Source organism: Branchiostoma lanceolatum, chromosome 4, assembly GCF_035083965.1.
Source record: "Branchiostoma lanceolatum isolate klBraLanc5 chromosome 4, klBraLanc5.hap2, whole genome shotgun sequence".
Taxonomy (NCBI): Eukaryota; Metazoa; Chordata; class Leptocardii; order Amphioxiformes; family Branchiostomatidae; genus Branchiostoma; species Branchiostoma lanceolatum.
This window is the reverse complement of record NC_089725.1, coordinates 25,684,355-25,707,085: the sequence shown is the minus strand read 5'-3', so window position 1 is coordinate 25,707,085 and position 22,731 is coordinate 25,684,355. Positions and strand designations below refer to the sequence as shown.

At 41.1% G+C, this 22,731-nt stretch overlaps 2 protein-coding genes across 6 annotated transcripts in view; one reads left to right on the top strand and one right to left on the bottom strand.

Moving 5' to 3' along the window:
* The window catches only part of LOC136433662 (fermitin family homolog 2-like), a 33,039-nt gene extending 12,799 nt beyond the window's left edge, over nucleotides 1-20,240 (top strand). For 2 of the 3 annotated variants that reach the window (XM_066426085.1, XM_066426087.1), the window contains exons 2-11: nucleotides 2,839-3,072; nucleotides 3,443-3,929; nucleotides 7,637-7,847; nucleotides 10,002-10,133; nucleotides 11,138-11,187; nucleotides 12,543-12,667; nucleotides 13,067-13,173; nucleotides 14,806-15,024; nucleotides 16,849-16,995; nucleotides 17,535-20,240. In XM_066426085.1, the coding sequence (XP_066282182.1) occupies nucleotides 2,839-3,072; nucleotides 3,443-3,929; nucleotides 7,637-7,847; nucleotides 10,002-10,133; nucleotides 11,138-11,187; nucleotides 12,543-12,667; nucleotides 13,067-13,173; nucleotides 14,806-15,024; nucleotides 16,849-16,995; nucleotides 17,535-17,831 (2,009 nt within the window). In that variant the 3' untranslated portion in view covers nucleotides 17,832-20,240. The remainder of the gene's footprint in view (nucleotides 1-2,838; nucleotides 3,073-3,442; nucleotides 3,930-7,636; nucleotides 7,848-10,001; nucleotides 10,134-11,137; nucleotides 11,188-12,542; nucleotides 12,668-13,066; nucleotides 13,174-14,805; nucleotides 15,025-16,848; nucleotides 16,996-17,534) is intronic. The other variant, XM_066426086.1, reaches the window with a different exon arrangement.
* Nucleotides 20,241-21,340: 1,100 nt separating this feature from the next.
* Nucleotides 21,341-22,731, bottom strand: part of LOC136433661 (ral GTPase-activating protein subunit beta-like) — a 29,275-nt gene continuing 27,884 nt past the window's right edge. For all 3 annotated transcript variants that reach the window (XM_066426083.1, XM_066426082.1, XM_066426084.1), the window contains 2 exons: nucleotides 22,223-22,339; nucleotides 21,341-21,454 (listed from right to left, as the gene is read on the bottom strand). In XM_066426083.1, coding sequence (XP_066282180.1) covers nucleotides 21,343-21,454; nucleotides 22,223-22,339 — 229 coding nt within the window. In that variant the 3' untranslated portion in view covers nucleotides 21,341-21,342. The remainder of the gene's footprint in view (nucleotides 21,455-22,222; nucleotides 22,340-22,731) is intronic.

Here is a 22,731-nt window from a genome sequence, read left to right as displayed (position 1 = left end):
GGAATTTGTAAGAATTCCCTTCAAGGATGACTGACCTTCTTTCCTGAAGCTTGATCTCAGGGGAACTCCAATCTCTTTTTCTTGTATGTAGATTCAATATATGTATAGTAGATGAAGATTTGCAACACAAACGTTTTCTGGTTCATTTTTTATAATGATCGATGAGGACAGTGGCATGTGATAAATGTAGTCATAGATTATAGCTGTCCTTCATCTTACCAAGGAGGTTCCATCAAGAAAACCTCCCCGATATTCCTGAAGCACCACTCACATTTGAACATAAATCTGCTGTGCTGGTGATTTCACAAACTAGACCACATACTTGGAAGTTGTTTCCCCTCGGTGACCTCATTAGTTAGATGTCCCCTGTCCAGTACAAGCTCTTTGGTACATTCCAGTGTAAGAGAAACCTATACGCCAACAGGCAAACCTGACCCTGTCAACATGCAACATGGAGCTGTAGTGGTCTAAGCCTTGATTCAATAAACATCTGTAAGTAATTTAAGGGTGGTCAGTCCCAAACCCTGCCTCATGTTACAGGAAAATTTAAGAGGTCAAATATTTTTCTTGAGCAGACTCACTGAGATCTGCATGCTTGCTGAAGTAGGGCATGGTTTGGTATTGGGTTGTGCAAGAATGGATCCACCATAGGACAGTTACGTAGTTCATCAGACAGAAAGTCTTGCTGTTTCACTTTTGTACTTAACCCTTGTCCTGCGGACCGCCTATATATAGGCGCTGGGGGTATTTCCGGCACGAACGCGTCTCACTCCCGCGTAACCCCTGAAACCCGGAAGTAACATAGTGTTGCCACATCGTCGGGGTCAAGGGTCAAAATTATTGTTGCGCAATTCGTCCCAGGACGCATGCGTGATATGTTAATGAGGCCATATGTTAATGAGGCGGCCATGATGCCGTGTCGTCTGCTGGAATGTTTTCGGGGCGATATTTTCCGTATTTCTGGCGGCAATTTCGGTGTTTAAACGCCAAAATGGATCGGTACACGGCCGAAGACGTTCTAGAGGACATTTTCACGAACGATTCAGGGGTGGAATATCCTTTAACAAGTGAAAATTCCGCTGAAATCAGTGACAGTTCTGGCGAAGACGGGGAGTCACAACATCGGCCTCGAAGACATGTCGGGGCAAGCGGAGAGGGACCCTTACACGTTGCTGATGAACTTGAAAGCGGCGCTGACGCTACTTTTAGCCGTGGAAGAGCTCGGGGCACTTACCGAGGACGGCGTGGACGTGCCCGAGGAGGTAGTGGATGTGGTCGCTGGCGGGGAAGTGGTGCATGATTTCAATTGTGGGGCTGACCAGTCTCAGACTTTGATAGCCATATACTCACCTGTTATAATATCTGCAATTCGTATTTCTTTACATATAATACGATATATTATTCTGATGTTGTCAAAACTGGTCAGAAACTTTGTAGTCTTCTATACAAAGGCATATGAAAGCATAGTGGAATAATGTACTTTTTATTGCTTTTTATGTCTTTATTATAATATAGCCTTTAGTATAGATTGTAACAACTGTATGTTGATATGACAAGAAAGGTTAGACTATAATCTTTCCACTCATGTATAGAAAGCTAGAATGTCAATTGTTCTATGGCTACAGCATGAAGTGTACTGTTCTGTATGAGAGTGTAGATTTTGCTCAAAAGTGAGTTCAGCACCAAGGGCAGTCTACAACCATATACATGTACTCACCTGTTACAATACCTGTGTATTTTACTTCTTCACATGTATCATTCTGATGTTGCCAAGACTGGTCAGCAACATTGTAGTCTTGGTAGAGACCTCTGTGTTGGTGCTATGCGGCAGTATATGGAAACTTTGTGGAATAATGTACTTTTTATTGCCTTTTGTATCTTTATTACCTTTGTATTCAATGATATTACTATGTTTGGAATTCCAAAGATAATACCTGTTGTAAGCTTTCAGCTGATGTGTAGGAAAGTGATTGTAATAGAGGTAAAGAAAGAAGTATACTAATTCTAAATGGCTCAGCTTTTCTACAGAAAAGCCAGTTCAGCACCCTGGACATTGTATGGTCATAAACCTACCTGCTGAGATACCTGGGTGAACTTCTTCATCATACAAAATGTAGATATAGCTCTGATGTTGTCAGGATGTGTCAGGAATGCTGCAGCTTTGATATTGGTATTTTTTATATGGTTCAGATACTTCAATACAAAAGATTTTTGAAAAAAGGGTTTTTTATTGATTTATTGCCATTATCAATCAATACAGGTAGGTGCAGGCAAAATGTGCAATATATTTCTGAAAAGTAGAGACTCTTAGCTTTGTATTGATATATAACTTTATAGAGTTATTTGTGGGCAAAGTATCAAAAAAATAGCAAAGTTAAAGCAGTACCCCTCCTTTAAATAGGGTCAAAAAAGCCCAGCACAGGGACTACTATAGGGTAAAAAAAGTCCAGCAGGACAAGGGTTAAGGACAAACGAATTAAGATTGAATTAAGAGTAAAATTATAGAATGATTTAGATCAGTAGGCCAAGTGTTATTTTCATTTGAAAGTATTAGATCATCATAGAGTACGTTATTATTGCTGACTAATCGAAATTATTAATATAAAGTAGTGCATGAAATGTTCTTAGTATGACACCACAATGTTATTTTCAATATCAGTCTAGATTGCCTCATTCAACAGTTACTCAATGATATTGTTGTCAAGTTACCAGGGCTAGCCCGTTATGATAGCCTCTGGCTAGTTGGGCAGTCCTGGCTGTATGTCATTTTATACAGCCTGTTAAGTCCTAATATTATAGCTCAAAATGACATTAAAATATCTATCCTCTCCCCTGCAGATGTTGCGATGGACTGGTCAGATCACGGCTTCTGGTGGCCACAGAGGAACATGTGGCTGCTGCGCACCCACTGGACGCTGGACAAGTGCGGCGTCCAGGCCGACGCCCAGCTGCACTTCACCCCCACCCACAAGAACCTGAGGGTCCAGCTCCCTGACCTGCAGCTGGTCGACCTGAAAGTCGACTATTCCTACATGGCGTTCAACGCCATCATGTCTGTATGTGCCATGTTAGGTGAGTGGAATCTTTATCTGTATAGCCGGTATAACTGCCTGTTGGCGTAATGCACCAACTTCGTAGACACTTGGCGTGGCAATAGCTGGTTATATTACATCAAACAACCTGTCATACCTAACCTTTGCACCTCTTGCTGTAAGCGCTGTTTAAAGCTATCTAATGAGGATGCTCCTACAGTACTTGGTGGCAACAGGTTCTACTGTATGATAGGAATGAACCATCCAGTAGGATACTGAAACATTTTCATTAGGTAGAGTGTCTTCAACATGCCCGCATTTGCAGGTGGCAATGGTACATACTGAAGCTGTTTGAGAAATCGTCTAATTTAAAAGTGTCACAGCTAACAAGACATCTTGCTCATTTCCAGGTATCCGCCATCCAGAGGAGTTGTCTTTCATGAAAAAGGTAGATGAACGGACTTTGAAACGGGGAGAAAAAAGAGGCAGCTTTAAAAAGAAGAAAGGTGAAAAGTATTCTTCGACCCCTTCTTCTGCAAACAATAGTGATGCTTCCTACCCCACCACCCCCACCCCCAGCATGATGGACGGGACCCTAACAACGCCGAGAAGTGCGAGTATGCCAGGTAGCCCTTACAGATCCGGTCCCTTGACGCCGGGGACGCCCCTGACGCCGGGGACGCCTAGTGGTTACAACACGTATCCCAGGGTACCCAGCTACAATGGAACCAGCCCTGTTTCCTCCAGCTACAGTCTCAGTTCCTTCCCAGACAGTCCTTATAGTGATGGCAGCAACCTATCGGCCCTGTCAATAAGCCCTGCCAAGCCCTCTTCAGAAGCAGTCGCCACCCTGCACAGACCCAAGAACTACGTGGACAGAGCCAGGCTAAATTCTTTGTAAGTATGGGGTTTGGGAGGTGTGTAAGAAGTAGATTCTAACATGTTGTCTGTGAAAATGTTATCACACCAGTGACCAGGATTTGTGATACGAAGGTCAAATCGTTCACTCACTCACTCATCACTCACTCACTCACTCACTCACTCATCCCTGCTTGCTGCTGGTGAGAGAATGGCACCTCGGAATGTGTCAACTGAAATAGAATTATCAAAATTTGATATGGGTAGTTACCATCATGAGGATTTAAGTATATTTATATATGTGTGCCAGCTGTCATGTTTATTGATGTTTTAAATGTCACTGTGATATCCTTGAGCACTCAACAGAAGTGTCACTGGTATTACAATATTGCTATATAAGTGACCACCAAAAGTCCAGCACCCTCCCAGCAAGCGACTTACCAGATGTTCCTTAACCCACATCTAAAACAAGGTCACAGGAGATGGGCAGTATTTTTAGCTTCCTGATTTTGGAGTTACCAAGTTTGCATATCTACTTCAGCAACTGGGGAGATAGAATTTGGGTCATTGCATGTAAAAGGAAGTTGGACCCTGTGATAGCAAACCAAGCCCCAAAGGTCCACCTTTGGTTGAGATCACTGGCTATGGCTAATTTAGTTATCAGATCAAGTTCAAAGCTTCAGCTCCATTTTGACTTTAAGTCACACTAATACTAGTAATAGCTACAACAGAATATGGGTCAAAGGTTTTTGCCAACAAAGTGAAATTTCAGTTTCCAGATCACATATCAGCTACATGTTACTATGTTGTACATCCTTACAAGGCTTTGTAAGAAGGTGTTTTTACACCCTCTGATTAATTCCAGAATTGTCTGCTTTAATGTACAGATGTCAAAAGAAGCCAAAGCAATAATATCAGTGAGCATAGACCTTCTTTTTGAATTGCTATGAACTGATGATCCAAATCTGAACAAGGGTTGCTACTGAGAGAGTAACTATTCTGCACAAGGTTGTTCACACATGTATACCAATGTACCCTGACCTGTGTAATATGATGCACAACAACCTGCCAGCACAGGTGGACCAACAGGTGTTTCAACAGGTGTGTGATGAGGTCATCAGTTCCTTCCAGGTGTTTCTCTACAGGTGTCAGGAAGCAGTCACTCAAACTGATACTGTCTAAAACATGGATTAGAATTAGCTCATCCTGTGAACCTTGAACAACTGATGGCAGCAGATTATCGTGACATAGTTGAATTAACTTCACGAAATTGTGACTCTAGCAGCCCTCCCACTGGTCAGGTCTCTAGAAGGGGCACCATAGATCTATAGAGCCCTGGACAGTAAGAGCTTGGGTTACGCAGACTATAGTTGAATCATTTACACCAATTTACTAAAGTGTTGCTTTCTTGAGTTACCTTTAATCCTACAAATGTTCTTACTGACTAACACCTTTCATGTAGTGTGAGCTATAGCATAGTCCCCATCCAATCACTCCTTTACCATTAACAGTAATTGGTGCAGTTACTGGCCAGCAGGTGTGATAATTCCAACACATGTCCTCTCGATGGGAAGATTTTGGCTTTAACACAGGAGTAGTAAAGAATCCTATGAAATCTTGGATATTGACCAAACTGTGGCAGATTGCATTTTATAACCCATCTGTATCAGTCTAAACAATCTGAAGGATATCTGGATTTCGATCAAACAGATGGTCGATCATGATAAGTCTCTTCCTGGGAAATTTGGGTTTTCAGTGTCACGTTTCTCCTTGACTCCCAGACTACTGAGTATACTGAAGAGAGGAATTTTGCTGTGCCGCAGTCACGTTTTCTGTAGAGGTTCCAAACTTCCGGAAACCTTTGTTCCATTGCTGGTAAAATATATGCATTCAGTAACGCAGGCAAAGAGGCTGGATTGAGGCCATGTGTTACTTTCTGGTGAAGACAATTGATGTCGAAAAGGTCCCCCTGGAATCATTTTCAAAGGGGAGGAAGCAATTTTGGCCAATTAGCTGGGTTGGTTTTGTGGTGCGGACTGTTAAAAAGCTGATAGGATGTGCCCCAGGCATGGAGGTGGGGTTTTAGAGCCATGATTATAGAGATAAAGAATTCAAAACCCATAGGACTAGTTTTAGGTGATAAAATGTCAGCTTTTGTTCTACTGAGCTACGTACAGGACAAGTTTGAGTTTGAATCTGAATCTCCATCTGGTTGATGTCTGTCAGTCCGGGTCGCCCCAGGAATGCTGGAGGCTACAAGGTTACCACAGGTCAAGTTCGAGATGAAATGTCTTGGCATTCACAGCAGTCATATTTTCAAATGTCAACTTTTTTTGTGAGAGAAGATATATGTCCTGAAAATCACAGATAATTTGGAGAATCCTTTTCCTTGGTACCAAAGTATTTTTGTAGAATAGCACAAAGTTGGGGTAAAGTGAGAAGAAAGAGTCTGTTGTAAACAAGGCATAAACAAGGGTTCATGAACTGTAATCATGAGGGAGATTAGGAAATGTAAGGTGATAGGTTCTTCGGCCCACTTTGATGCAGATTGTAAATTATGATTTGTACAGTCCAGCTTTGCGCATGTACATGTAGGACTGGTGAAACTGATAATGTTCAAGTTCAAGTTCTTAGTGATTGCATTGGCATCTTAATTTTGTCAAGACCTACCCACAAACAAATATCTTATTCATCGATCCACAACTTCTAGTAATGCTGTCCACAAACATAAACACACACAAACAAATGGCACTGAGAACATAATCCCCTTGAAGAAGGTAAAAATACAGGTGGATTTTGGCCAGCACTAGAAGACGCATTCACAGTTGTATAGCCGGGTTCACTCCCATTGCTGCAGGGTTGCCATGACAATAGGAGGGCAATATGCAGGTTCAATATTGAACCCTTGTCAAAAACATGACTTATTCCACCTGTTGCAGTGCATGAAATATGGGTTATGCACACCTTCCTGACATTTTCCTGCTGTTTCAGTTGATGCTAGTCTCCACTGCTATTCTCTGACCGAGCTAAATATTTTCACCTCCACCAGACCTAGAAACACTAACATGATGTAGTGGGATGGCTGACTTTTGAAGAAAGAGCCTGTTGTAAAAAAAGGCGTAACCCTTGTCCAAAAGATGAATTATTCCACCTGTTGCATTGCATGAAATATGGGTTATGCACACCTTCTGGACATTTCCCTGCAGTTTCAGATGATGCTAGTTTCTACCGCTGTTCTCCAAGCTAAATATTTTCACCTCCACCAGACCTAGAAACACTAACATGATGTAGTGGAATGGCTGACTTTTGTAGAAAAATTATTTGATTAAAATTTTGAAGGGCAAGACTGCTGATTATTTGCTAGGTCATGAATCAAGCCTTTTAGTCAGCAAAGGCACATTCAAATTCCAGAACTGACCGAGTTCAGCTCAATCATACAAGAGGTCAAAGAGTCACCATCTGGATACAATAATGCAACATAAATCTGTATCATTCTCTTATAAAGTAGCAATTACGAAGGATCATTCCCCAGGCCATGCTCACATGCCATAGGGGAGAAGGCTGTTACCTTTGAATTAAGAAATGTCTCTGATGCTATCCAGGACATCATTATGATGTTTGAAATATTTTGTTTCCCAGATGTGGTCACATTATGTAGCAACCTGTCAAGTTGAAGCAAAACACACCCCAAATTCATATCCTTTGGTTTTCTTGACATCCTGTATTTTCTTGTCTGATATTTCCAGATGGCTGAACTCCTCTCGGTCCTTGATGGAACAGGGCATCCGAGAGAACGACATCATCTTGCTCAGGTACAAGTACTACACGTTTTTCGACCTGAACCCCAAGTACGACGCGGTCCGCATCAACCAGATCTACGAGCAGGCGAAATGGTCGCTGCTTACGGAAGGGATCGAGTGCACGGAGGAAGAGGCCATGATGTTTGCAGCTTTACAGGTGGGTGGACCTGTGAACTTGTTTGTGGACTTGGGGAGTGAAAGAAGTTTGTCCTGTCTGCATGTGCTTGTCTAAAATTCCATCACAAGTAGAATGAGATGACAGGCTTCGCCTCCTTACCCATACTGCTTTGCGACCGTTCCAATCCCCACGATAGAAATAGCAACATTGAGGATATTTGGCGACACTGCATTGCATATACATGTGTATTATTGAAAATTGCACAAAGAACACTGACAGACAGACACACAAGCCAAAAATAATACTTCCCTTGCAGTGAAGTTGGTACAAAGTTGAATTGTAGAAAATCAATCCCATTATTGCTAACTACAAAATACTTTCACATAAAAAACATTCCAGACTAAGAGATACAGCTATCTGTAGGCAGCAGCATCCCTGTGAATTCCCTCTGCAAAGCAACTGATTAAAAGTTGGATAGTTTCTGTCCAACTACGGAGTGTTCCTGATTGAAGGTGTTGTAATTGCATCTTGAAGTTTTACTGTTGTCTAGACCTTGAGTGATTGAAGGCGTTGTAATTGCATCTTGAAGTTTTGCCGTTGTCTAGACCTTGAGTGTACGCAACACGCCGCTCTGGAGACATCCAGGAGGGAAATGTGCCTCAGCGGTTGACAGAAACTTAATTTGGGTCAGATTGGCAAGCAGCGTTGTAGATATGGGTGAAGACAGAAATTTGATTACAGGCGCGGGCAAATCACATTAGTCTCCTGGAAGTAAGGATAAATTTGGTTTTAATGTTGTCTGTTGCCGTTTTATCAATACACCTACGTGGGAAGTAGGAAGAATTGGCAACCTTGCATCTTGTAAAGAGGTAGTTGCCATGGCAATAAATTGGGGATGAGATAACCTGCTGTTAGGAGTTTGGGGATTGGAAGTGAGTGTTTCTTGATTGGGACGTAATTCCCTATTACTTAGCTTAGATTCTAGGACCAGTTTTGGTCTTGTAAGATGGGGAGACAAAATGCATTTGACACTGTAGGCCCTCATCTATGTATATTGTACAGTCTGTGTCATTAACTTTGATGCATTTGCTTATAGACATTAATTTGAATAGGGGATACAAAGTTTTATTTGTAAAAAGTTCTGCATGCAAGGATGTACACTTGTTTAACTAGATAATATAACATCAGAAAGTATGGGAAATGTTATAATATTGATTTTTATAATCCAGCACATCATCCACATGGAAAAGTCATTTATCATAGTTGTAGAACTTGGAAGTTGGATGGATAGAAAGCCAATAGACAGGTCACAACTATGCCTAACTTTGTAAATACCTTCAATCATCACATCAAATCATTAGCGGATGTTAAGCTAGATTAACGCCCATCAACAGAGAGCAAAGACATAAACATTATAAGTTGTTGAAAGATTGCCGCTGGTTTCTAGTAGTGAGTCTCTGTGCCTCACTCTAACACCCATAGAGAATGTTACCTAGATGGGGATTACCTGAAAATGTGGGGGATTAGCAACTCAAGACAGGAGTTTATCTGCTAGGCTTTATACCCCACTAGATGTGAATTAAGGTCAAGCTCTGATGACATGAAGTCCCATAGGAGATGATCACTGAACAAAAACATGGTTGGAAAAGCTAAGTATAGACTTGGAGACTTTAGATAGAAGAAGGATTTACCAGGAAAACTGCCAATCACTCATACTTTACAGTAGTATGGCTATATTGGCAGAAATTTCAAGGGCTAATGTAGCTATCATTGGTATCTAGAGCGCTACTGTATACATTTACAGATCAGTAGGTTCTAGCCAACTTGAAAATTGGGTTGCAGTTCCTTTCAAACAGGCATAGTGTTAATTGTGATTCTACAGATGTACAGCAGTGTTTAATCTTAATCTGTAGTCAATGCTTGTGCCATTTGTTGCATGTCCAACAGCTGAAACAGTTCACTGTCCTGAGAAATGAAATAAACATATGATTACCCCTGCAACAGAGACCTACTTTTGAAATCAATGTAAGATCTAATTTGAAAACATTGTAGTGATAGATTGAGAATATTCATGCGTAATTCCTGCATAATTCCTGCATAAAGTTGTGTCTACTGATATCAGTCTCAGCAGTATTTTTTTCTTCTACTTCTTGGTTCAATATAACAATAGATGTTTGCTTGTTGCCTCTCCAGTTGCAAGTGAACCTCCAGTCAGCCATGCCCCAGCCAGACATGAACAATGCCAACGACTCCACTGATGACATTGATGCAGCTCTCACCGATCTACAGGTGTCTCTGGAGGGGAGCGCCAAGAACTCTGCAGCTGTAAGTACATGTGTGCTGTCTTAGGTTGAGAAATGGCTGGTGAAATATTGTGTATTTCACTTGATTACTCATTTGGCAGAAAACAGAATGTCAACAGTTTATAAGGATGTTTTAGGAGCTATTTTAGTTAGAAAATCGTTCCAAAAATAAAAATCATTTGTAGCTGTAAATCGGTTTGTTATGATCTTAGATGGAAATATGGTTGATAGAATACAGAATTTCCCTTGGTAGCTCATTTGGGAGCTGAAAAGTGTGTCATATGAATGATATATGAGCTTTTTTTTTTAGAAGATATGTGGTCACTCTGAAAAGAAATCAATTGTAGCTGTAAATACATGTTTCAAGTCTTTACAGTCTCGTATCTTAGATCAAAATATGGTTGATGAAATATTGTGTTTGATTCACTTGATAACTCATTTGGCAGAAGACAATATCATCTAGGACCAATTTTTGTTAGAAGATCACTCTGAAAAGAAATCAATTGTAGCTGTAACTACAATACAGTACATGTATATGTATCATGTCTTTATAGTTTGCTATCTTAGATTGAAATATAGTCGATAAAATGTGTACTGTGAATTTCCCTTGGTAGCTCATTTGAAATGCAAAGTCAGCAGTTATGCAAGATGCCATATGAATGATAGATGAGCCATTTTAGTAAGGAGATATCTGATCAATCTGAAAAGAAACGAGATTAATTGTTATTTGCACATATTGTCACATTGAAAGCATCTGGTATTTTTCAATACAATAACATGTATAGCTATGAATGTCAGATGAGCATTGTGTAGGGACTTGGGACTGATCCATTTGGAACACAAAGACATACCTTCTCAGCTTGTCACATTTTAGATAATGATGATAGATTTTTGCCATATGATAGAAGTATCAGCACCTCCCATATTTAATTATAGAGGTTGGTCATGCATAATGTTTCCCATAGGAAAAATAGCATCCCTATTGATAGCACATCATTTCCTGTTTTCTTCTCTTCCCATCTCCAGGGAGACATCACCCAGATACCTGAACTAGCTGACTGGCTCAGGTTCTTCAAGTAAGTCAAGCAACTTCTGTCCGTGAAGTTATCTTTGCGAGGGAATTGTTATCAATGTTCTGTTTCTATGAACATGCACCTTGTACTGTCTTTAATTTGCACCGCACCAGTCAAATCTGATATCCTCATCTTAATAACGTCTGAAGCGATCTATAAGTATAACATCCACCATCTGATACTATAGTGATAGGTTGCTGCTCGCTGGAAATAATGAGGTCCTTAGAAACCCCAACTATTCCCTACCCTTCCATAAATATGATTTGTATCAATGACAAATAGATATGGAAAATGTCTGCTTTCCTTCATACGAATTTCCTCCTTTCCAAGAAGTACAACAATTTATTTCCCATGTGCAAGTACCTGGGACTCTGGAAGATTACGGTATTGCATCTAACGATGTAATTACCAAAATTGTGGCCGGATACATATCAACTCAAGTGTCCTGACATGTTGTATTGCCCTTCAAACTGTTGAGCAGAGACAGACACTGCAACTTTACCAATCCAGTCCTGTCCTGTCCTTGATCCTGTGGATAAATCTCGATGTCAGTGTACTAGACCAGTAGTGATCTTGAGATTTTCTGGAAACAATTTCCCTTCCCCTTGACCTTGTTTTTCTGAGCTAGTAACCCTTTGCACTACTGACCTTCCTGCCTTCTGTCTTCCTCCCATTTCACCTGTTAAATGTGACAGTTGAAGTGTTTGGTGTCTTCTTCTCAGCCTTGTTGAGGTTTGCCCTTTCGGCAGTTAATGTTTCTCGCACTTGATTGTGATTGTTTACATTCTTGTGTGGTACAGATCTGTATTGCTGTTCTGTAGGGGCCTGTCTACAAGGGTTCTGTCAAGTGTTTGTTCAGCCTCAGTATCCAAATTTGGCTATGAAAATCCCCATTTTATATTGCGAATATGGCATTTAGTTTTCGATAAATCTGAAAGCCCTGCTATAGTTCTGTTTATCGTAAACTTTGTTCAAAGATCCTCCAGAAGCCGGGGACAGCACTGTTTACATTGTGGGAGTGGATCTCTGTACACCAGCTGTCAAGAGAGATCCAAACAAAACCTGTTTCCAAAAGTCTTCCTCCGTTTCCAGCCTAGCAACTTCTTTTCACATGAAGAAGCATTACCTTTTCCTACATTTGTTTCCAGTACATTACTGTATTTCTCTGTGTTAAATGTGTGGACCATGGCATGAAATACCTACCTGCAATGTGCCATTTGATAGCATAAACTGAAATTGCTGGTAAAGATTTTCAAACTATTTCGGATATAGGGGCCACACAAGCCTCCCTTCTACTGTATCACTTTGCCATGTATTACTGTGATTACTGAGCTGTGGCGTGTTTTTGTTGTGTGCAGGCCGAAGAAGTTCACGCTGAAATCCTACAAGCGGTACTGGTTCACCTTCAAGGACACCCACCTGGCCTATTACCACAGCCCAGAGGAGGCCAGCGGAGCTCCCATCATGAGGGTCAACCTCCGAGGTCAGTACAGTAACAGATGGGGGAAGGAAAACATACACAACTCCTAAAGCCTTTCACACATGCCAAGGAGTATCTAGCAATCCAACATTACACACTGAACATACATGAAAAAAATGCCCGTAATGACTGATAACTGGCATTTATATCAATGGCAGTGGAGACTGTAGTGGGATTCTTTTGCTTTGCTGAGACATGTGGAATCTTGTACGTTAGTAGACCACCCAGCTTACATTTTCAGTGAGTCAGTGTGGAATTGTACTAATGCTGTAGTAAAATGAAATTCTCTTGCACAAAAAAAGCTTTGGTAGTTACGATCCAACAGGTGCATGACGACTTGTTAGATTTTCATGTTTATATGCTTTGAGAAGAGTATTAAACAATATTTTGTGTGTGTGACAGGATGTGAAGTGACTCCAGATGTGAACATCTCGTCGGAGAAGTACTGCATCAAGCTCCTCATCCCGTCAACAGAGGGGATGAACGAGGTCTGGATCAGGGCAGACTCGGTAAGGACTTTTCTGCACAATTATTCTGTCAATAATGAATGAATGATAATGACACTGTATTGCAAAGTCAAAACTGCAGTCACTGCATGACTGGGGATAAAATAGTTACAGTTCCTATCTACCCATTTACAAACCTGTTTTAGATACAATACCCAGTAACTGATACTACAACCATTTAACTTTTTCTGCGCCTGCTATTCCCACCCCTTTTATTCCTGGACTAAGGTAGACTGGGTGTTTTTTTAACTTAAGTGCCAATTTAAAGGTTGTAGGTTTGCTTTATAGCAACTGTGATGATTCAGGAGGGACGTTAGGACCTGTGTTTCCCATCATCATGTCTAGCCTTTGCTCTTTACCTTGGCAGTGTGTGGGGAAACATGAAACTTGCTGAGCTCCATTATTTACAGCCTAGGGGGTACCCACTCCTTGTTAGCTGGCGTGTGGGAGGATTGCAGTAATGAAAACTTGGATTACACCGGCACCCTTGCCCCTTCAGGCGGCTGTGTCAGTGTAAATCGAGGCCTGGTTGCCTTGCTGTGAGGACAGGCACGTTTGGGGGGTGATTCAGGTCACCCTGTATTCATCCTCCTCATCATCAGAAGCAGCATTATGATGCATTTGGCACAGCTCCAGATCGCTTGTCTCTTTAAGGATTTAGACCAATTTGTCATCATCCATCAATACCTGATCCCATTTAGATTGAACGTTGAATAATCTGGTGCCACAAAGACCCATCAGTTGGAAGAGACAATAAGAAATGTCAGGGTGTGGGCAGGGCAGGCCTTCGGAGGCTTTTGTGTAGTCAGATTACAAAGATTTGATGGAGCCAGCGCCAAGTTAAAAGTACAGCCAGGGCCAGGGGTGAAGCTGCGGAGCAGAAAATAATACAGTGTATTTTGGAGACCTCACGCTGTGGCATTACAGGACTCTTCCTGTTGAATGGGCGTCTTGACAGTAATCTACAGATGGAAGTTGCATTCTGTCCCATTCCCTTGTTGTCTCACATCAACGGTTCTTTGTTGTCTGGTTGAGTGATGGACGAGACTTGGCCGTGATCTTGAGGTATCTGTGGAGTGAGGGTTGACAGGGTAGGAATGTGAGGTGGGCTTGAGGTGAATCTTAAGGACATGTCAGCGCTGAGAATCAGCTTTTGGACTTGCTGCATAACTGTTGATGGTGGCAGGCATACATTTGTCATCATGTCATCAACATATTACTAACATATATATCTATTGTGATAAAAGATACCAACATATATATTTATGGTGATAAAAGATTATGTGTAGGCGTGTGTCATCAACATATTGAATTTATATCATGTTTTCAATACATAAAAAAAGTTAAGCGATTCTGCAGATGTGTAAATTGAGCAGAAAGAAAGTTATGAAGGCTTCATTATCACTCAATATCCTTGAAAACAAACAGATTGTTTAAGAATAGTCCGGTCAGTCAGACTCATTGCAGCTGGCAGATATTCATACATAGCTGTGTGATGTACCACTAAGAGTTTTCAGGTTGAAAGGTAGTACTAAATTTCTTAGCTTATGTTAGAGACAACAAGTTCAGCCATTTTTGTGCAATAACCATTCTCTCTACCAGTGGATATAACTTCCCTACCCTTTTACCCCTTAGGAAACACAGTATGCCCGCTGGATGGCAGCATGCAGGTTGGCAGCGAAGGGAAAGACGATGGCGGACGCCACCTACGAGTCGGAAGTCCAGAGCATCACCAACTTCCTGGGCCTACAGCATCCCAAGGAGCCGGTCCCAAGCGTGAACGTCAGCAACATCAACATAGAGCCACAGGACTTTGTATCACAAAGACATGTCAAGAAGTTCAAGGCAAAGTCGGTTAGTTAGATTTTACTAACTGCTTTTCGCCGTAACATACCTTCCTACACCAGACGTCAGGTGGATAGGAGGCATCAAGCAGATGAAACATACACATGCACTTGTGTAGGTGTGTACATGTGAGGTTTGGGTTAGAAAGGCAGGAAGCATACAGAGTCGTAAAACAGGCAAGGGCTTGTTAGCCTGACTGGCTGTCTCCAGACATACATGTCTGTTAAAGTCTTCTAACTCCATTTCAAAGGTGAAGGCATAGCTGCATGTGGCCAAATTGGTGGGAACTTTTCCAGGAGTCTGTAACTCAAACTGATTGAAGTGAGTCCCCCGTGGCTAGGATGATGGTTCACTCCAGGTTAAGCCCCCCTCCCCCAATGAAACAGAATGTTTCAACAGTTCACATTTAGATCAGAGCAAAGTAACAGTCATTGCATCACTTGTTATTAATAAGATCAACCCCTATCTTGTAGATCAGGAGTAGAGTTTGAATAACTGAACACTTCTGATAGCTCTCTCCAATCCAAGAAGAAAGCCAAGAAAGCAAGCTGTGTTACTTTTTTTTGCGATTCGATATTCTTCTGGACTTCTGATGTCAAACTTAATAGAATTGTGACTTGGGATTCATGGGTCTAGGGTCTACTCTACCTTAAGACTAAGAGTCTATAGCATAGGTGCCCTTTAGTTTTTGCCCAAACACCACATGTACCCTCCTACACAAGTACAATGTTCTAAGGGGAAGGTAAAAGTCTCCTTTGGCACAAGTGGTGAAAATGTCCGTTTGTCTGTCAGGAAGTGTTGCCCTGGGGGGCAGAGGTCAAACTTCTTGACAGACAAAACATTCCACTTGTAGAAAGGCGAACTGTTCATCATAGATGTGACACCCTAACTGCTTCTTGCCATAACATGAACTATAGGTTCAGAGTTTGTGCATGTAATGCATCGGATTAGCTGGGTAGTTGATCACTCAGCTTTGAAGACAACCACTTGAATGTGTATGCGATGTAGAGCATAGGGCACTTTGTATGTTTTTGTGTATTGTACTTTAGAATAGTATAGTAATTTCTTTCAGATTGTGTTGTCTTGTACATGTTATTCCATTTTGCATGTAACTAGACTGCTATGAAATGCTTTTCTTGAGGAAATTGAGCAGCAGAAAAGGAAATGAAGGAAAACTGTAAAAGGGCAACTTTTTATATCGGACATGTAGTAAAGATAAATGGCAGAGCAGAGTGGATGTGTTTGCCACATTTGTTGGTGGAGTCAAACTTTAAAGACAGCTGGAAATGCTCCACTGTTGGGGCCTCTGGAGGGCACAGTAGTTTCCCATGAACTCCAGCTTCCCAGCTGACTCAAGCATGGCCTTGTGGGACATGTCCTGGGGACCAAGGCTATTGTTGACAGTCTATTTCATCACAGATGACAAGAGCTGAGTTCATGGAATAGGATATTTCAGCTGGCTGCATGGGAAACCTCTCTGAAATAAACTGTCAGCAACTTTTAGTAGGAGTACCTTGGGTCTGCATGATTATACTCATCAGTACCCTTAACATGAAAGGCTGTCTCTGCTCAGTTTCCTCTCAATGACACCTCTCAAATGCCAGAAGTATCTCAAGGATGGCATTCCTTGACCTTGCCTGAAATAATACTTGTGTGACCTTCAACAAGCATGGACTGTTGCAATACATGGAAGTCCTTCAAATGTGACTTATTACTGACATGTATTATGCACCATAGTGTTCGTATTGTTTGGTAAAAATCCATCCTAATTTCTACTAAATTTTACTTAGTAGCTGCAGAAATGTGACTGTGTTTCTTCTGTGTTCCTTACAGCTGACTGCCCGTATTCTGGAGGCACACGCCAACGTGGCCAACCTGGCCCTCTTGGAGGCTAAGCTGAACTACATCAGGGCGTGGCAGGCCCTGCCTGAGTTTGGCATCACACACTTTGTCGTCAGGTTCAGGGGCAACAAGAAGGAGGTGAGCTTCCCACGTTTTCTTACCTTCCGTTGTTGGCAACATATAGTGCCAGCTGTGTTAAGCTGTATGTTAGACCCAGAGTTGCATGCTAAGAAAGCTGTATCCCCCATGCCTTACTTTCTTGATGTTGTCAAAACTTGGAACACAGGATGGGATGCAGTGATATTTCACTTAAGACATATGTCAACAAGTGATTGTGTGTCTCACAATGATTTAGTTGATTTTATCGGAACAGTGGTGTCATATTTTCCATTGTCAACTTGAAACTGTCTTCCACTGGGTTTGAATCAGTTCAAGTGTCTCACCTGTTAAAACAGGTGGAAAAGTTTGTACAGGTGGAAAAGAAATCTATAAAAAAGCTGGCAACCAGCTTGTGCATGTGTCTGAAAAGGGACAGGACTAATTTCTTTCCAGAAGCTGGATTCACAGGATGTTTTGTATGTGTTGCTTTCTTTCAGTCATTTAAAATCTATTCAATGTCTGATTGTGATATCCTATGTACATGTAGCTATATTCACAAATGGACTTCTTTCTCTTAGGACCTACTGGGTGTTGCCTTTAACCGCATCATGCGTATGGACCTCCACACCGGCGACGCCCTCAAGACGTGGCGCTACAACTCCATGAAGCACTGGAACGTGAACTGGGAGGTGAAGGAAGTCCTGGTGCAGTTCGAGGACGAGCAGGTGTCCTTCGCGTGCCTGAGCGCGGACTGCAAGATCGTTCACGAGTTCATCGGAGGCTACATCTTCAACTCCATGCGCTCCAAGGATCAGAACCAAACCCTGAACGAGGAGCTATTTCACAAGCTGACGGGGGGATGGGAAACACTTTAACTTTAATTTTTCCTATTAATCTTAAGATAGAATGTAGACAGTATGAACGTAATCATACACATTTGTACAGGATCATTGAGATGTAGAAATGATTGATTAATTGATTAATTAATTAAACATGCTATGAAATGGTAGTGGGTTCTGCTGGCCTGTCCCTACAGGTGTAAACTGTTAACTAATCTGTTGACCAGGACATTTTCACAAAGCATGCAAGTACAGTATCATCTGTTTTGATATATAGATTAAGAGTTGACAGCAGTGGTGTATTGTGATCAGATTTTCAACTGTGCAAAACACTTACGAATTCTGTACGGTACCCCTATATTTTAGGAGTACATAAGGAAGCAACTGAGCCCTTAACGATTGTTGTAGGAGAGTGGGACTTATTTGCGCCTATGTAAAAAGACAGCACTCTAGGTTGTATTTATAAAGCATTGTTAGTCACTAAGCAGTGAAAGTGTTTGACAGCGTCACTGCACTTGTTAAAGAATGTATCAAAAAAGATGGGGTGTTTATCCAAGCCAGGGGTAGGAGAATGTACTAACCTGTATAACAATGTGAATAGTAGATATGCCCCACCCTGAGCCATAGCTTCAGTCCTCAAATACTAAACCTCAGGAATGCTATTATTATGGAGAGCTACAGCTTTTTTTTCATTAAGAAAATGAATATCACGTATGTAGGAGCAGATGTTGCGGTGGAGGGGAGGGGGGCTGATGAGTTCACCCTTGAAATAGGGTTCATGTTACTAATGTAGGTTCATTGTTTTCAAATTGGGTGTTTTGTTGTTTTTATATGAGTAGCATAGCCTTTTATGATGCTGTTTGAATAATGCCTAGTGATTCAAATATTTAATGATCAAGCATGTATTTACAGTACCTCTACCTGTATTTTATTTAATATTTGATATGGTTGTGTGGAAGAAAAATACGCAAAAATATGAAAGGAGTAAATGGGTTTCTGTATTCCACAGTGTGCTTGATATTAGAGTTTATAAAATTTGAATTATCTAATTCTCTTGCCATGTGTAATCCTTGTTTATTCACTACCATAACCCAGTAGGGGTAAATCTGTATGATATAGGGTGAATCATTTTGCCAGTACAATGTACTAATCAAAGAATATCCTAAAGCATTGTAAGTAGTGATATCATATATCACCATGATTGTATAGTACAGCACAAAAACACATCTATCAGTTGAAGTCGAAGATTAGCACTGTGAAATAGTGGGAAGGTTTCCTCAACTAAATATTTGCAATATCCTAGATGAGAATATGGGTGGGTCAACGCATTGCTCTCGACATGCATAAAATATTGTCACAATACACAAGAAATAGAGAACCTTCTTGCATTTGTCTGAGTTTCTGAACTCCTTAACGTTAAAGTCATTGAAGTGAAGAAGCCTGTATGACACTATGTACACTGTTACATGTAGTTCATCTTCATTGATTTGGGATTGAATCTTGTTTGTATGCTTGGACAAGATGCGGTATGTGGACGTAAAGGCTTAAGTCACTGTAACATTTGGTCTTCCACTTCTGTACATAAGCTACAATTCTCTAGTGACCAATGCACCACTTGCTAAAGTTATACAAGGTATATAAACTAACGGGATTCAGAGGAAGCAATGTTATAAGGCCATTATGACGACATGACTAAACGGCTGTCTTCCTTTCCAATTGTAAAACTAAAAGAAACCCAGACAGTTGGGTCATGAAATTCTACATGGGGACTGTACTTGATTGATTCTCTAATATTGCTTACGTTTTAAGCATTGGGAGATATATGTATAATGATGCTGATTCTGCAGCACTGACCAAGGAGGTTATAGGGAGATATACCTCCTTGCTCTGACTTTCTCAATATTCTTTCAAATATGCTGTTTTGGTGGATCAGGAGGATCTAGGAAAATAGGGTTTACTTGCAACTAAATGATACCAGCCAATGCCAAGCTCACTACAAATCCAAGACTTTCTCAAAATGGGATTTCTTGGGAACCTTCTACACAACAGCACCAGTGTCTACAACTACTACTGTCTATTAAGATAACATAAATTGATTTAGTTTGACTCTCCCATAAGAGCATTGGAGTCCCCTTGATGCTGAAGATGTCTTCCCAGAATTAGAGACATGTATGCAAAACCTGCCCATTTTGTAATGTTTTCTAGCATTCACTATCGTACAGAAGCTTGGACTCTGGCATTTGTATGGAATTCCCTCTGAGCAATCATATTATTACATAAAGACATCTACAATGATGTTTACCTGTTGTGCCCCTACCGTCAGGTGGCTAGCTAAGATGGTCTGTGTGTATATCACAAATTAGCAACATGTAGATAAGTGTGCACCCTACAGCCTTGTCTGACTGTTACATGCTGGAAGCCAAATAAATTTTGCCACTAAAGTGAGGTGAACAGTCTGATGTTTTTTTGGGTCGTTTCCACTTGCAAGGTTGTAGCCTGGGTGACATCCTCTAGTAACTGCTGGCTCAATCTTTTCGCTTTCTAACCTCTGTGGTTAGCAGCGGTTACTACGGAGGATGGCACCCAGGCTAGCAAGGTTGAAGGTTAGTGTGATAGTTCAGGTACTTAAAACTGCCTTAAATGGCAGAGCGCGCCAGTTTGGTACAATAAGTACAAGCTGCTTAAGATTGATAGGTTTTATCCACTCACTGGGAAGGCCCCTACTCTACCAAAGAATTTTAGATCTGACAACATGGGAATATTTTTTTGACAAGTATTTTTATTGATAACATAATAATTATGCTCTAATATCTTCACTACATTACTCACTTTCCAGCAGTGATTGCAATTCATGATCATTTATAACAAAACGGAATCCTTTTTTATTCTACAATCCCGCCTTGGCAATGTTATATGTTAATTACTGAGTCTTGAAATTTGGTACACGTTTTAGCAACAGACACCTATATCCTACCTTTTGGAACTATCAGATCACGGTATATACAAGCTGACAGATTTGTTTCATTTATATTGCTACCTGAAGAGAGTAACTCCAACCCACTGCTTTCAGATAATATTTTTGCACATTCCTTTGCAAAATCTGGATTCTCATCCTCCTTGTAGTAACTAAGAACACATTTTGGAGAACTTAAGAGTGAAAGTAACATTGTGTGGAGATCATCATGATGGGGATACAAAACATTTCAACTTGTGGCAAATCTTGGTGGGTAATTGGAGTAATACATGTAGTTACTTATTTTTGAGCATTTCAACAGATTATATAGCTTTAGGTACCCCATATGCATATAAATGTCAGGGTAGTTAATTCAACTGTAGTTTTGCCATCTTCAAGACTTTGTCAGGAATTTCTTCCAAGGATATTCAAGTACATTGTACCTTCACAAGCTGATCCATCTACCTACATGTATGAATGGGAGATACAGAAATTTAAGAAAATCCTGCTTCCTCTAAAACCAGTTCTGGCGGAATGAAAGTGAATTTGATTGCACTGCAGGGTTAGACGATTGATAATAGATATTGTTGAATGTTACACATCATGGAAGAGGGCTGTGTAGAACTCAGGTTCAGACATCTGGCTGCGGTACTTGGTGACGACCTCCTGTATCTTGATCTTCCTGCGGATGTGTGGAGGCTGGTACCTGCAGCAGGGAGGGGGAACGTGTGGTTTTATACTTCAAAGGGTTACAATATGGTCAGCTATATAACATCTACACTGCTTGATACAGCACCTTGTAATGTAATATGTAGCTGCAGTAGAATATACTACATGTATACAGTATTTGATTATACTGCTGTCAGGGTCCCTACACAGGTGGACAGCAGTTAGATAGGCCCGATTTACACGCAAGTTTTCGAAGTCGACTCAGGCTGTGTGAGAGGAGCTTTGAGCTGCCTACTAGAAACGCTTCCTGAGTGGCTAAGGGTTTTCCTTGCACAGTCCTGAGTCGACACCAAGTCGACTCAGAAACTTGTGTGTAAATCAGACCAAAGTCTTCACACTGCATTTCCAGGCAGCTCTGTCCATCAAGAAAGGTGCAGTTGAAATTACATCAAGCAGTAATTGACAGACAGTCTCTATGATATATGATAAAAGTGTGCGGCCTCACACTTTGATATAGAAGTCTTGTCAACTACTGCCTAATGCACTTTCAACTACACCTTTCTACAAGCCTAACTTGGTTTGCTTGAGGGGCCATATTTCAAAGGAGGCAAGATTAAGTTATGTTTAAATCTTAATCAAATCACAATCTTAAGTCAGCAGAGCTTAGCCCTTTATAATACCCACAGGCTAGTTGGGCATCCCTAACTGTATGTATTTCTTTCACAGCCAAACCAATCAACAAATAGATAAATGAATAAAGGTAAGTTCACACCCTTATTTTAGATGGCCATAAAACATTTCTTACGTATCAGTATCCAGCCGCCTCCGGTGACAGATATTGATGGCAGTCTGTCTGACCAGCGCTCCGAGGGCTCGTCTACTTACCACCATCCCGTCCACCAGGGGGATGGCCTTGCTCACCCTGTCAGCAGATTCCAATATAGATAATCAGTTTTACTCCCAAAATGGGTTCACTTGATATATATACAACACAAAACCTCAACCAGACAGAAGGACGGATACAGGCCCGGACAGTGTTTTATATGTGTTCTTGAGATTTTTATGTCTTTCTAGAGGTCTGCAAGAACCTCATACAAGTTAAGGAAGTGCCAGGGGTCGGCACATGGAACTTACTTTATAGAGGACACAATCTGTGTCATATGTGGGTGTCAACAAGTTTTCAGATATTCTTCAGTTTGGACACAAAGTGAAACAGACACCTGTCAAAATCTTCAATGCAACAGGTGATCTTTTAATACTGTGGATCAAAGGCCTACTGCTAGCAACATCTCTACTGACCAACAGTCTGCTCTA